This window comes from Arthrobotrys flagrans (genome assembly GCF_004000055.1).
Source record: "Arthrobotrys flagrans strain CBS H-5679 chromosome Unknown unitig_15, whole genome shotgun sequence".
Taxonomy (NCBI): Eukaryota; Fungi; Ascomycota; class Orbiliomycetes; order Orbiliales; family Orbiliaceae; genus Arthrobotrys; species Arthrobotrys flagrans.
This window is the reverse complement of record NW_027137545.1, coordinates 3,642,427-3,656,526: the sequence shown is the minus strand read 5'-3', so window position 1 is coordinate 3,656,526 and position 14,100 is coordinate 3,642,427. Positions and strand designations below refer to the sequence as shown.

Genomic DNA, 14,100 nt, shown 5'->3' with positions numbered 1-14,100 from the left:
CATGTCTTTTGTTTAGCGGTTGTTGGGTGCCAGGGCAACTCACACGTGATAACGTGGTCAACACGGCCTCGCATCGATTCTCCTTGAGACTGGCAGCCTCGATCCCCACCCGGCACCCAAGCTCAAGCTAACTACGCCTCAGAGAATCAGTACCGTGCGCCAGTACGGTACAGCACACAGAGTTACTCTCCTCGCATACTCGCGGCAATGGCAATGGCAATGGCAGCGGCGCCATTCAACCCCAAGGCAATGGTTGACTCTGCGTGGAAGATAATACCCTTCTTCCAATCTCGAGATATCCATGAAACCGTACTTCTGTATACCAACGAGCTAGGTTTCACACTCGGGAGCGAAGAGCCACATTTTGCCTCACTTTTTGCAGGGCCCAAAGCCGCCTCGAACATTTACTTCAGTCTCTGTCGCGAAGGATCCGAGTTTCGTGCTTCTAGCGCCATGATTGCCCTTGGAGCAGAGCAGCACGAAGCTCTCTATGCGGGGCTCTTGGCAAGGAAGAAGCAATGCCAAGATGAAGGGTTACCGGAGTCGAAAATGTTCAGGATTGTGGAGGAAATCCGAGACGAGGAGTGGGGCTTCCGTCAATTTTCGATAAAGGATAGAGATGGCAACCAGCTGACATTCTTTCGCTTCCTCGAAGGGAGCAATGGCGAGGAACTCTGGGGAGGAGAAGGAGTTGATGATTAGAAGATGTCTTATTATAGGAAGTGCCTAGGTACTTACTTACTTAAGGACCGAAAAGTATAGAAGAAAAAAGTTGAAGGGAACAATGGCAATATATGCTTCTAAACACAGGTTGGGATGTTTATTCCGGAGCAGAAGGGGTTGTTTATGGATGTACCTCTTGAACCTCCAAATTAGAGGCACTGGCTCCCTCGAAAACCACAATACATCGGCGTTAAATTGTTCACCAGAGACATCACCGATCCGCCGTACCATAATAGGACTTCCGACTGCCTGCGAAATGCACAGGGCCAACCATGCTCATCTCATGCCATAGCTGTGAATCCGAGGACGAGCACTTGGCGGCTCGATTCGGCAGTTGCATACCGTATATAGCTTCCTTAGTCATACGATTCAGGTATATTCTATCGTCTGAGCAGTGTCAATACTAGGTGCAGAAATTATCTGATCACGATGCCGTGGGGTAACTTGTGCTTGTTTCCCACAAAGTAGAGTTCATAGGTAGGCTCTATATATGTACATGTACAAGTACTTCACAAGTGGACACTTTTATGTATTCCGTATCTGGTATATACTACCCAGGTAGTGTTAATTTGCTGGAATCCACCCAACAGCAAATGTATCCCTAGCAGCGCTGCAGCCGAAGGCGAGGTCTTCGGCCAGGCGTTATAATTTCGCTTGCGCCGCAAAGAGATGTCAGAACATACAGACATGAAGTAGAAAGTGAAATCATCTCAACCTCGCCCCGCATCCCCACAAAAAAAAAGGCGCTAGAAGGTAGCGTACTCGCTTCCATGCGAGCTGTAAACGGCCGCATCATGACATCACCAGGTCACATCTACTCGTCATTGGAAGGATGGTTGCCGAGGAAAGCCAAGCCACAGCCGATAAAGCTTATATTCCAGCCAAGACAACTTGCCACCTTGGTGCTTGTTCTTCCCTTGGCTGGAAAATATGAATCTAAATATTGTAAATGTTACTTTGGGGCAGGTATATGTAGATAGCCTGTGATTGTAAAATGTTTAAAACCTCCACCCACTTTCTTGTTATATATAAAAAGTAGTTTTTGTGTAGTAAAGATTAAAGTTGATTTTATTGTTCTGTTTGGTACCGGTATATTTATTTTGCTTATATTTTTATTACTGTGACCGTTTCCAACAATGTTAAAGAGCCGCTATCAGAGCACAATATTCATTTACAATGGAGGGGTTTTTTTATATATAATCTTTAGAACTTCAGAAATAAAAGATTCAATACTAATGCTTTTTGATTCCAGCTAGTTAAATTGGCGTTTATAACCAATTGTAAGAAATCGTATAGAGACTGGTCGAGGTATCAAGGTAATACGCAAATCTCACAGGGCAGGAGTAGTGTACTGGTGTGCATACAGATTGATACTTAAATTGTCGCTTGATTTCTAAATACACGATAGCGAAAGCATGCAATTATATAGACAATGACATAGGAAATAACATGTATGGACTGGACAGGAGTTAAGTCTGTGAACTGGACGCTCGGGCATATATGGCTGAACTGGACAGTACATGTTTCTTCGTAATCAGGCTGTCTATGCAGTCTGACAGCTTATAAGAGAAAATAACTGAGGTTTTAATGTTGATAAGCCGATAACTGATACTAGATAAATAGATCGGAAAGCTTTTCGATGCCCCCGCACACGAAGAAGAACATTCCATTGGCACAAGTACCGTCGGAAGTTCAGAGGTAATTTCACCCTCCAGCTGGACGTGATCTGAAGGTGTATATGTATATGCACAGGCGATTATGCTTGCAACCCTAGCAATGAAGAAGGTAGATCTATCTTAGCCCCTTCTTGATTCGGAGACATCTGGACTGATAACAGAAATGGGCCAAAGCCGCTGGAAAGCCTTTCGACAAGCCAAACCTTGTCATGAACGCTGCAGTTCAGGGTTAGTACGTGTATTATGGTGACAAGCTTGTCGCCGTCAACGTGGATATATGCATGTTCGTGACAGCCTCCTGAAAGCGTATACAATATACATGCGGTTTCAAAAGGGCATGGCAGCCGAGAAGAGAGACCATTGCTCTGGAAAAATTTCCCTCCACGAATATTTAAATACTTATATAGTGCATGCAGCAACACGACAACACGTGATCTAGACCTGGGTAGCCCGGGAGTACTCCCGGGAATCACGTGATGATAAGCAACAGGGCCTTGCTGTCCCCGGTCACAGATAGAATAAAAAAAAAAAAAAAAAAATTCATTTCAGCTTCTGCGACATCTTGAGGACACAACCACCACGACCACTACGACCACCACGACCACCAACCCCTCAACAGTCGCTGAAAATGGTAATGCCCCTTCAATTGCTCGCATCACAGTAGCTTCACAACTCGCTTTATATGATTTCTTCATGTATTTGCTGACGCAAAGTTTGGGATGCTGACGATTCTCATGTAATATTTAGAGAGTCAAGACTATTTCGCGATCTACCTCGACATACGTTCCGCAGGGTACTACCTCTGCCCCCGTCCCTCGAAACCTCAACCCGGCCCTCCATCCCTTCGAAAAGGCACGGGAGTACACTCGGGCACTCAATGCAACAAAATTGGATCGCCTTTTTGCACAACCGTTCCTGGGACAGCTAGGAAACGGCCACGTTGACGGTGTATATACCTTTGCTGTCGACCCGAAGGTTCTGAATCGGGTTGCTAGCGGATCTGGCGATGGTGTCGTTAAGCTATGGGAGATGACAGATCGGAGTGAAGTTTACTCCGTTAAGGCACATGATGGCGTAGTCAAAGACATGTGCTACTCTGATGATGGAAGGCTGTTGACATGCGCAAGCGACCAAAAAATAAAATTGTGGGACCACCCGTCGAAGCTGGAAGGGAAATCTACCAAGGATCCAGTTAAGCCTCTGATGACTTACCTGGGTGCCAATTCGTTCAACTCAATTACCCACCACCGCTACGACCAGGTCTTCGCAACGGCCTCTTCGTCTATCGGCATTTGGGATATCTCGCGAAGCAAGCCAACATCCACTCTCAACTGGGGATTTGATAGCATAAATGTCGTCAGATTCAATCCAACCGAAACTTCAATCCTAGCATCAGCAGGCGCCGACCGATCCTTAGTATTCTACGATCTTCGAATGTCGACTCCTGTTACCAAGCTCATCACCACCATGAGCACAAACGCCATAAGCTGGAATCCAGTGGAGCCTTTCAACCTGGCAATCGGGAATGAGGACCACAATGCCTATATATTTGACATGCGCAAGTTAGAAAGAGCCCTGAACGTGTTGAAGGATCATGTCGCAGCCGTCATGGACGTGTGCTACAGTCCTACTGGGCAGGAGTTAGTTACCGGGAGTTACGACCGTACATTGAGAATCTACAGTGTCCGGGAACACGGCCATTCCCGAGATATCTATCATACCAAGCGCATGCAACGGTAAGCCGACTAGCAGCATTTTTTAATTATTTTTCAAGGTAGCCTATAAAGATGGTGTGACTAACACTTTATCATCGGTATATAGTATATTCTCAGTTGCATTCACACCCGATACAAGATACGTCCTATCGGGGTCGGACGACGGAAATATCAGGTTATGGCGAGCCAAAGCCTCAGAGAGGTCACATGTTCGAAGCACCCGGGAAAGGGTGAAGCTCGAGTACGATGAAGCACTGAAGAAACGGTACCAACATATGCCAGAGATCAGACGGATAGCAAGGCATAGGCATCTTCCGAAGACCATCAAGAAAATGTCGGAGACGAAAAAGATACAGCTTGGAAGCATTAAGAGGAAGGACGAAAATAGACGCAAGAATGGAGAGAAAATGTCGGCCAGAATGCCCGAGCGACAGAAGATGGTTGTCAAAACCATCGAGTGAGCTCCGGATCCTTTGTCATCTATTCCCGCCCCGTTCTGTCCTGTTTTTAATTTCTCGAGCTTATGCATTTGGGAGGAGTTATGGGATTTGGGTTATACATATCGAGCGATTTGGAGCGGTGATGTATCTAATAATACATGCACATGCACATGTACTACATTCTGCAACTTGGAAATACCTTTGGGAGCGTATATGTAAAAAGAAAAGATCAAGAAAGTGCATCCTCTCGTTATAACTACCTACTACTTAAGGGCTGAAGTACTAAGCATCGACGGTTGGAATTGCCTTCGCCTACGTCTACTGTTACTGTGAAGCCAAGCTCTCCAAAAGTTAACCAATCGAGCAAGTCACAACTCACCGCCAGAAGCTGCTTCGCTATCGACACCACCACTCCCACGCTTATCGCCGACCCCTCAGGCCTCTCGATATACCCTCACGCCGATACATCCCCATCCCCACGATAATAACCAATCCACTCCTGTGCAGAAATTCAGACGCAAAACAGCTCCAAAGAGAGCGCATCTCCGTTCCAACGTCCATGCCGGCTAGTCCCTAGAATATGGACTTGGGCAAAGTTGACACTGGAAGCAATGGCGATGAGGACCTGGGTCTGGACCCACCGCAACCGAAAAGAGCTCTTCCGAAGGACCTCCCCATGTCGCTAGACGACAGGCGGCGGCCTCAATACGAGGCTCAGGAAGGGGAGATGTATGATGCCTGGCAAGGTTCCTAAACCCCTCCCTTCTAGACAAATCACATCTCTCTCGCAGAAGACACATTCCGTTTTGACATTACGTACCCAAAATCTTAACCCCTTTATAAGGCCACCCTCCTACATACATGCACGCCGATTTTATTTTCATCATGTTAACCAAATATCTACGGAGCTGACAGGACAATCGCAGTACTTCACGACTCCGATGCCCGCCAAGCTCAACTTCTCGCTGGATATAGACCACGACTCCGATGAGGACCGAAGGGAGAAAGAACGAGAAAACAATGACAAACGGCTCGAGTCTATGTTGGCTGCTCAAGCTGCTTTCCACTCAGACGATTCCGAGTTAATCAATGAAGATGATATTCTCAACAGTTCAAAGATGTCGGAGGGGGAGAAAAAGGCTAGGCTTCAGAAATTGCTCAACATGGCAGCGAGCAATGGCGAACCGGAAAGGGTGAAAAAGATATTGAGTGGGAAGGCTAGGGAGTATATTGACGTGGATGCCGTAGATGAAGAAGGCTCGAGTCCTCTCATATATGCTGCCTGTTTCGTGAGTTTGCCACACACGCGAACACTCAGATTCTAATAATGGGAAACCCTCTCTAACTCTTTGATGTTATCCCAGGGACACGAAGAGGTAGTGACACTGCTTGTCACAGCAGGGGCAAATGTGAACCTGCAGGACAGCCATAAGTGGAGCCCACTCACATGGGCCATGACCAATCGCCACAAAGGGATCGCAAAGATACTCCTCGATCATGGGGCATCCTCAGAAATCAAAACAACATCTGGTGGAACAGCATTCGACTTCGTAGAACCCCATAGCGAAATGTCTGACTATCTTCAAGAAACCGGGTACATCGGAAATGCTGGCGTCACGGAGGATTTCTACGACACAGGGATGGCGGAGGAGAGGTTCGAGGAGCAGATGCTAGAGTATGAGATGAAGAGGCGAATGATGATGGAGAGTTCCATAAATCTTGAAGTCGACCTCTCGAGCTTAGGGCTTGAAGAACGGCCCGATGTATGTTACAAAAACCGTATGTTTATCGACGAACCACTTACTGAGGCCTTATGATTAGACCCCTCCCAATGACGATTTCGACGACAGCGAGGATTTTGTTTGGGACAAATGTTTACCGGACCAGATGTTCGTCTTCTCGGAACGGGACCTACCTAGGATTATGGACATCGTTGTTACGAATATGCTCCCTCAACGGTCACCCACCCAGAAACCCATACCTGCAAATGTCCTCTTTCTTAGCGCCCGCTTCGCCCACTATAGCGGTAATACCGAGCTTCTGAGCAAACTTCTCTTCAGGTCTATGGAGGCGATTAACAACGTCGTGGAAGAGCATCAGTGGGATATGACGATTTTGGCCTTCTGGATTTCCAATTGCACTCTGTTGCTCCACTATCTGCGAAAAGATACCGGTCTAGTAGGAAGCACAATCGAGTTCCAGGTCCAACTAACGGAATTAATCAACGAGATTTACATCTTAATTGTCCGCGATGCCGAACGGCGTATCGACAAAGTCCTGGATGCCTCAATGCTGGACCACGAAACGATCCCTGGCTTTGAAGAAATCCACTTCCAAAACGAATGGAGGATATTCAGAAGTCGAAAAAAGGTCCACCCTGAACCACCAATGAATGTGAAACGATTCCGACCACCTAGCCCAAAGCGTAAGGCCCAGCCTTCACCAAGAATGGTTACATCGCTCTTATCATCGACACTCTTTGTACTGGACCTCTACGACATCCATTCGGTTATCGCGACTCAGATAGTATCACAGTTATTTTATTGGTTAGCCGCCGAACTGTTTAATCGAATAATGTCGAATAGACGGTACCTCGCACGAACAAAAGCTATGCAAATAAGGATGAATATATCTGTTCTAGAAGATTGGGCGCGGTCAAATAATCGATCACCGGAGCACTACGAAGGTGGATCATTACACAGCAGTGGAGAAACAACGACGGAGGCATCTAAAAGGCATCTGGAGCCTGTGATACAGCTACTGCAGTGGTTGCAGTGCTTCTCGTCCATGGGCGAGGACCTGGAATCACTGAAATCCACCATCGACCAAATGGACCGTTTATCGGCACAACAGCTTCTCCATTCGGTGAAGCATTATCGCGCTGAAGTTGGAGAAAAGACACTATCAAGAGAGTGTATGCGATTCCTAGTGCGTCAGAGTTTAGACATCAACGATAGGAGGAGGAAGCTTCGGGCTTCTATATCCAATGTAGAAGTCACAAGTCCGACACTCTCTTCTCCAGCATCACCTAATCTAGGTGTAACCAAGACAGCGCCAGGAAAACCCGAAAATGGCCCACCGGCCCAGGAGGAAGAAGACAGTGGAGATGCGCCTGAGAATCTTTTGTTCGATCCTGCTCTAATGCTGCCGTTCGTTCTCCCGACGTCGACCGATATGCTGGTCACATTTGGGGCTGGGTTGGGCGGTGTGAATCGGGAGCGGGAGAGGAAGTACCAGCCATTCCTCCCAGAAGAATTCCTCAATACTCTAGACGCCTCGGCTGGAAAAAATGATCATGATCATACAAGCTACGTTGGCCCTTCCCCGTGGGATAATGATGACGACGAAGATGGAGACGACGACGGACAAGGCGTGCCAAATGGCAGACGGTCTTAAGGTAGTACGAAAGGACCAACTGGGTCTCAATCATCTAATTGCTCATAGGAGTACCAGAGACTCGATTCTTATTTTTCCTCTGTATCATACTTTCCCTCTTATGTACACGGCTGGGCTTTTCGACTTTTTCACAGGCGATCTGTAATAACGTTGGACGCAATCTAGCTTTCGAGTTTTCAAAGATTATATCTACATGAATTTATCCGGCGTTTAAATCACCACGCCTATCGCACGTACTACATCGAAAGTAATCATATAGGTGAACGACGAAATCCCTTCAATATGCAAAACGCCAATTAACAACGATACTGGTTACAAACCGCCCGGCAATACACAGCTTTGACTCATTAAACAAAATTTAAAAACGCACAAGTCTTGTAGCCGCCAAAAGCTTCTCCCGGATACTCCATAGTTGCCTTAGAATTATGTGAAAGAAAAGTATAAAAACCCAAAGTTCCAACCCCGCAGAACCAAATCGGTCGGTGTGCTTTCCGAGAAGAACGCCAACAAAGCTCAAGTAGAAGGGGCGAAACCGCGACCAAATCATTAAAGAAAAAGTAGGTAAAGAAAGGGAACAAAAACAACGAACCATTCCTATCAATAAAACAAAAAAAGCGAGAAAGGATCATAAAATTTCAATAGGATCCTGCCTAGTGTTGAACCACAAACATTACCTTCAATCGACTTCCTCATCCTGAGTAGCTCTCGAACTTACGCTATCTCTTCTCTCGCTTGCTGCGCTTAGCCCAGATGGATACCGTTTCTCACCTCTTGTGACGTCGCCGCCTCCAAGAACCGCTGCCTTATCTGCCGATTCATCATCCTCGATAGTGTCTAACGTCGCAAGACCTGTATCCGACCCCAACTTGACGAGAGGTAAACTTTTACTATCGGACGCAGACTCCTCTTTTGTGATAGATTCGTTCTCCTTATTTTCACCGCCACCTTCATCCTGGATGACCGGCTCTATCGCAGCCCAACTAGTTTTGCGTGAGGTTTGAGCACTCGTCCTGACACTCTGGGTCCGGCGCATAGCATTCGGTACTCCGGAGAAAATGGCACTGCCAGAAGGTGTTCGATTCTGTGGCTCTACGCCGTTCATGCTAGCCCCGGTATTCGCGATGTTCATGCTTGCAATTCGACGGCCAGAGGCGCCGTTTGCAGACCTTGTCGTCCCAACGACGGGAGGATTAACAACACGACGAAGTGGCTTGCCGGGAGCAGATGCAGACTTGGCCAGGAGGAGAGATCGAGATTGATTAATAACTCCTTCTACCATTCGTCTCTCGAGAGTCTCGGCTCTAACTTCAAGCAAGGCTAGCTCCTCTCGTCGAAGAGCAAGAGCAGTCTCGATGCTTGATAGTTCAGCTGCTAACTGCTGCTTTCGCTTAGTCAAGTCATCATTGTCGAGTCGTAGAGAACATATCGAATTCTGAAGGTTAAGTTCCTCTGCCTTCAATGCCGCAGTTGTCGCCTCAGCAACGGATTTTTCTGCCAATGCCTTCTCTTTGGCTAACGTGGCTTCCACGGCTGCGTGTCGCTCCGTGGTTGCATTCGTCTGAAGCAGTGTGGTTTGATTGGTAATGAATTCTCCAACCTGAGTGGAAGTTCCCTCGACTTTCTTCTGGATATCGTCAAGCAAACTTAACTGAGAGAAAAACTTGGTTTGGTGATTAGAATGGTTGATCAAGGTTTCCAATTTAGCATTCACGCCAGTGCCGTCATCTTCCCCGTTTGCGGGTACTGCTGCAGCTAGAGACTTGATCTGCTCAGAAAGCCCAAGCACGGAAGTTTGGATCTCAGACAATTTTGGATCCTCCTTGGTTAACATAGAGGAGTGAATTTCAGCAAGTTTGGCATCGTCTTTCGTCAACATGGAAGAGTGGATTTCGACAAGCCTCGGGTCGTCTTTTGTGAGCATTGACTCAAGGATATCGCTGAATTTCGCATCTTCTTTCGTAACCATAGACTCTAAGATCTGGTTCAATTTTGGATCTTCCTTAGTCATCATGGTGTCAAGGATTTCCGTGAATTTAAAATCATCCTTAGCTGGCATGGCCTCAAGAATCTTGGTGAACTGGAGGTCTTCTTTAGTCGCCATGGTGTCAATGATTTCCGTAAACTTAAGATCTTCTTTGGTAGCCATGGTGTCGATGATTTCTGTGAACTTGAGATCTTCTTTTGTTGCCATAGAGTCGGTGATTGAAGCGAAGTTCATGTCCTCCTTCTTAAGCATAGCTTCAAGGATTTCCGCGAATTTAAGATCTTCTTTCGTCGCCATGGGTTGAAGCAGCTCTGTGAAGTTGAAATCATCCTTAGTAGGAATTGATTTAAGGATCTCTGCGAAGTTAAGATCTTCTTTCTTCACCATAAGTTTGAGGATCTCGTCGAGTTTTGAACCGTCTTTGAGCTCCTCCCCTTCGGCCTTTTCTTCCGATTTCCCTTCTGGCTTCTCAGTCGGGGCCGTCGAAGATTTTGCTAGATACTCCGCGACATCCTTCATTGCCAAGAGAATCTTTGCAAGGGTGCCATCGTCGCTCTGAAGAGACAGAACGGATTCCTTGACGGATTTGATGTCATTTTGGGTTTGTTGCTGGTCTTCACGGGCGCTCTGGCAGTAACTATCAAGTTGTTTCGAAAGCTCCGAGTTTCGAGTTTCCGTAGTGACAACAGATTGAGCAAACCCTTCTTTCAAAGAATCAATCAAACTCTTCAGTTCATCCATAACCTTGGAGTTGGCCTCCTTCTCCTGAGCAAGTTCCTCTTCCACGGGACCCTTCGCCGCTTCAATTGCCTTTGAGCTTGACTCTTGGAGCCCCGTAAGCATAGATTCTAATTTCTCGACGAGAGCAGTATTCATTTCCTTGCTCGATGCATTGAAGTTTTGAATGTTTTCTTGAACTGCTGAGATTGAAGTTTTCACACTCTCGACTTGTTCGGCGTTTGTAGAAGCTTTATCTCCTAATGTATCGAGATACTTGGCAACCTCAATGATTGACTGGGCCGTATTGGAAGTAGTTGACTTGAACTGCTCCTGTACAGTTTTGAGAAGGGTGGATAGTTCTTCGATCGGGGCTTTGACCGATGTTTCTAGTGAACCAACGAGACTCTGGGTACTGTCGCTAACTTTGTCATTTGCCTCCGTTTGAGCCTTTTGGAATGCTTCCAGTATTTCTTGGATCGATGCTGTTGTATCAGCAATCCTGTTACTTCTAGTGACAATGGTCTCCAGGTTGAATTTGATATCCTTCTCGGCTTGGTTGACCACGCTCGACTTCTGCTCCTGTGAATGCGCAATTGCCAATTGAGCCTTATCGAAGTTGGCAGCTACCGTCTGGAGCTCTCGCAGAATGATCTCGAGGGCCTTCTCGGTGTGCTTCTCGCGTCCAAGAACGTCGGCTTGCAAATCCTGCATAGCTTGCTTCATTCCATCACCGTAGCCCAAAGCGTCTCGTACCCCATCAGCCACCTTCGTTGGGACGCCGTTGACAGACTTATTGATGGTACCGATCTCTCGCAGGATAATTTCCATCGCCTTTTCCGTGACCTTTTCACGGCCATTGATGTCGCTTTGAAGGTTCTCCATGGTGTGCTTGAGGTCCTTCCCCATAGCGCCGATAGCACTAACCGCAGCGACTGACCCATCAAAAATCCGTGGTGGAGGAGGGGTTTCGCCCTCTTTTACTTCACCCCGAGGTGTAAACATTTGAGCGGCAGCCGCGCTTTCTGTGATTACCTGGAGTTGCGTTTGAATCACATTCATGGAGTCTCGGATCGTTCCCTCCACAGTAGTAATATTTGTCTGAACATTCCCGAAGTCCTCTTGAAGATTGGTCCGGGTAGCTGAGGCAATTGCATCCGCGCTCGCAATTTTCGATTCGATTGTTGGAGGTACTTTGTTGAGCTCACGGAGAATTATTTCCAAAGCCTTTTCTATGACTTTTTCCTGAGCGCAGATATCACCCTGCATGTCACCGAGGGTGGCCTTCAGTCCGGAAAGAATAGGTTCGAGTCCAACTGCCGCGGTTCCTACATTCGTAGAACCCTCAGCGGGAGGACCGGCAGGGGCTGTGGGACCTCGAGATACAACAGCTGAAATTTCCCCCAACTTTTGATTCAGGACTTCGGCGGCCTTGTAGGTTCCTGCCTCATTTCGGGAAGCCATTTCTATCAGCGTTTTAAACATATCTTTGAGCTCAATCGTGCTAACGGGTCTCTCCTCATTCGGAGTCCCTATGTTTGAAGCCGCGGGCAATGACTCGAGCCTCAAGGCGAGATCTCGGATCTGAGAGCTTAAACCTTCGACCATTGGGGATGGTGAATATCCCGGTCCGGTCAACTGGAGATTAGAAATGAGATCTTTCACTTCTTCCGTAACTCTAATATGGTTTTGAAGTGCGTCTTCAACAGGTTTCAGCTGACGCGAAACATCTCCAGGGACGTTTGTGGGGGCATTGTTGATAAGAGACAAGGAATTCTGAAGGTCATCCATGCGCTCCTCCATGCTAGTTTTTAAGACTTCAAGTAAACCAAGGATTACACTGTTATCATTTTCTATCTCCTGGTTGTGGCCCGGATATCGAGCAACAGCGTTCGGCGACGAGCTCCTAAGCCCCGCAGATTGGATGTTTCGAAGAACTTCGGAGAATTTGGACGTCGTTGTTTTGCCCTGGGATAGGACTTCGGTTTGAATATTTTCAAGGAGATCGGTAACTCGGCGCTGGCTCTCTTTGGTAGCCATTTCTCTAAGAATGCGGTCGGTTGAATGGGTTTCCATCGTAGCTTGGATATCCTTGCCAATAGACTTGCGCTTAGCGTGTGACTGCCGCAAGACCTCTTCTGCATCGCTGACGAAACTACGGTGGATATCCGGAGCCGACCCGTAACGTGTAAGGGCATTGTCGAAATCCAGCGTATCGTTGGTGGATGTCAGTGCAAGCCTTCCTCCGGGCCGAGTCAGCCCAGAAGCCAAATCCTTCAAGCTTTTTCTAATATCCTCATCTCTATGGTTTGTGGCTTCCTTGAGAGACATCAAGTCCATCGCATTGTCTTTGGATCTTCTACTGAGATTTGCCATCTCCTTTTGAAGACTGTTTGAGATTGTGAGAAGGTTGTTAAGTTGTCCTGACAAGATATGAAAATCTCCAGAACTGATTGCGGATGAGAAGCGATCAGGGGCGACATTGGAAGTCAGAGGGACGACTGGTGTGGAAATGGGTGGGGGGGCCGTATTCGGAATCGTAACTGGAGCATCATAGGCTGGCGGCATTCGAGGCATCGGCGGTTCGGCCTTCGGTTTGACGCTACCAAACATTGGAGGAATAGATACTGTCGAAATATCTCTCTCCCTTTCCTTCTTCGCAACAGGGCTTTCATTTTTGAAGGGACTCGTAGAGACACCGCTGGCAGGCTTGGATCCACCAGGCTGGTTGTTGAAGACATTTGAGAGTTCTCTAACATTACTCGATGACTGAGTCTGGAGCGAGTTCAGTCGGCGATGGACTGATGAAGGTGCGAATGATTTGGTAGGTGACTGCTTAGTGGGAGAAGTTGTGGTTCCAACAGGGTTGGTATTCTTGGGTAGAGGCGCCGGTCTTCTCAATGGATTTGAAGTGTCCCACCTGCGCGAAAGTATAAAAGTCTGTCAGTAGTGGTAATAGTTATTACGGCGACCCCAGACAAGACTCACATCGGTGGTGATGAGAAGTTTTGAGAGGCAGGCTTTCGCAGCTCTGGGAATTCCGAACCAGCCGGCATGGTGAAATGAGATCTTTATTGGTAGGGAACAGGTGCTGTTATGCAATGTATGACCGCTCCACAAGCCACATCACAGTGTTAGTCAATGGGTACAGCAGCCGGTATTATTGGACTGCTTGCTCACCTAGTAGGTGCTGTGATATCTTTCCAAGCTGTATGGGAATGCAAGGTACTGAAGTAGCTTAGGCCCAAAGTCTGAAGAATTGTGGATCAAAAGCGGTAATGGTAGCGATAGGAGGTTGAGGGAAAGAAAGATCCCGGATATGGATGGAGATGATGGGGATGATGATGAGGGGGAGAAAGATGGCTTAATGTATAATACTGACAGGTATCGTACCTGTATGTATGTACTAAGTAATTACACTATATGGGATGAGCTGTCCATCAACAAAA

General features: G+C 47.2%; 4 protein-coding genes across 4 annotated transcripts; 3 read left to right on the top strand and 1 right to left on the bottom strand.

Annotated features, from left to right (window-relative positions):
- Positions 1 to 207: 207 nt before the first annotated feature.
- DFL_000949 (uncharacterized protein) lies at positions 208 to 702 on the top strand (the record flags this gene model as incomplete). The annotated part of the gene is made up of 1 exon (XM_067639382.1): positions 208 to 702. One exon carries the CDS (start codon positions 208 to 210, stop codon positions 700 to 702), a length of 495 nt encoding a protein of 164 aa, XP_067495507.1.
- Positions 703 to 3,027: 2,325 nt separating this feature from the next.
- Positions 3,028 to 4,575, top strand: DFL_000948 (uncharacterized protein; the record flags this gene model as incomplete). Its single annotated transcript, XM_067639371.1, has 3 exons — positions 3,028 to 3,030; positions 3,147 to 4,135; positions 4,221 to 4,575. 3 exons carry the CDS (start codon positions 3,028 to 3,030, stop codon positions 4,573 to 4,575), a joined length of 1,347 nt encoding a protein of 448 aa, XP_067495506.1.
- A 559-nt stretch (positions 4,576 to 5,134) lies between these two features.
- DFL_000947 (uncharacterized protein) lies at positions 5,135 to 7,950 on the top strand (the record flags this gene model as incomplete). Its single annotated transcript, XM_067639360.1, has 4 exons — positions 5,135 to 5,300; positions 5,470 to 5,843; positions 5,919 to 6,317; positions 6,376 to 7,950. 4 exons carry the CDS (start codon positions 5,135 to 5,137, stop codon positions 7,948 to 7,950), a joined length of 2,514 nt encoding a protein of 837 aa, XP_067495505.1.
- Positions 7,951 to 8,626: 676 nt separating this feature from the next.
- Positions 8,627 to 13,707, bottom strand: DFL_000946 (uncharacterized protein; the record flags this gene model as incomplete). The annotated part of the gene is made up of 2 exons (XM_067639348.1): positions 8,627 to 13,571; positions 13,640 to 13,707. 2 exons carry the CDS (start codon positions 13,705 to 13,707, stop codon positions 8,627 to 8,629), a joined length of 5,013 nt encoding a protein of 1,670 aa, XP_067495504.1.
- Positions 13,708 to 14,100: the final 393 nt, after the last annotated feature.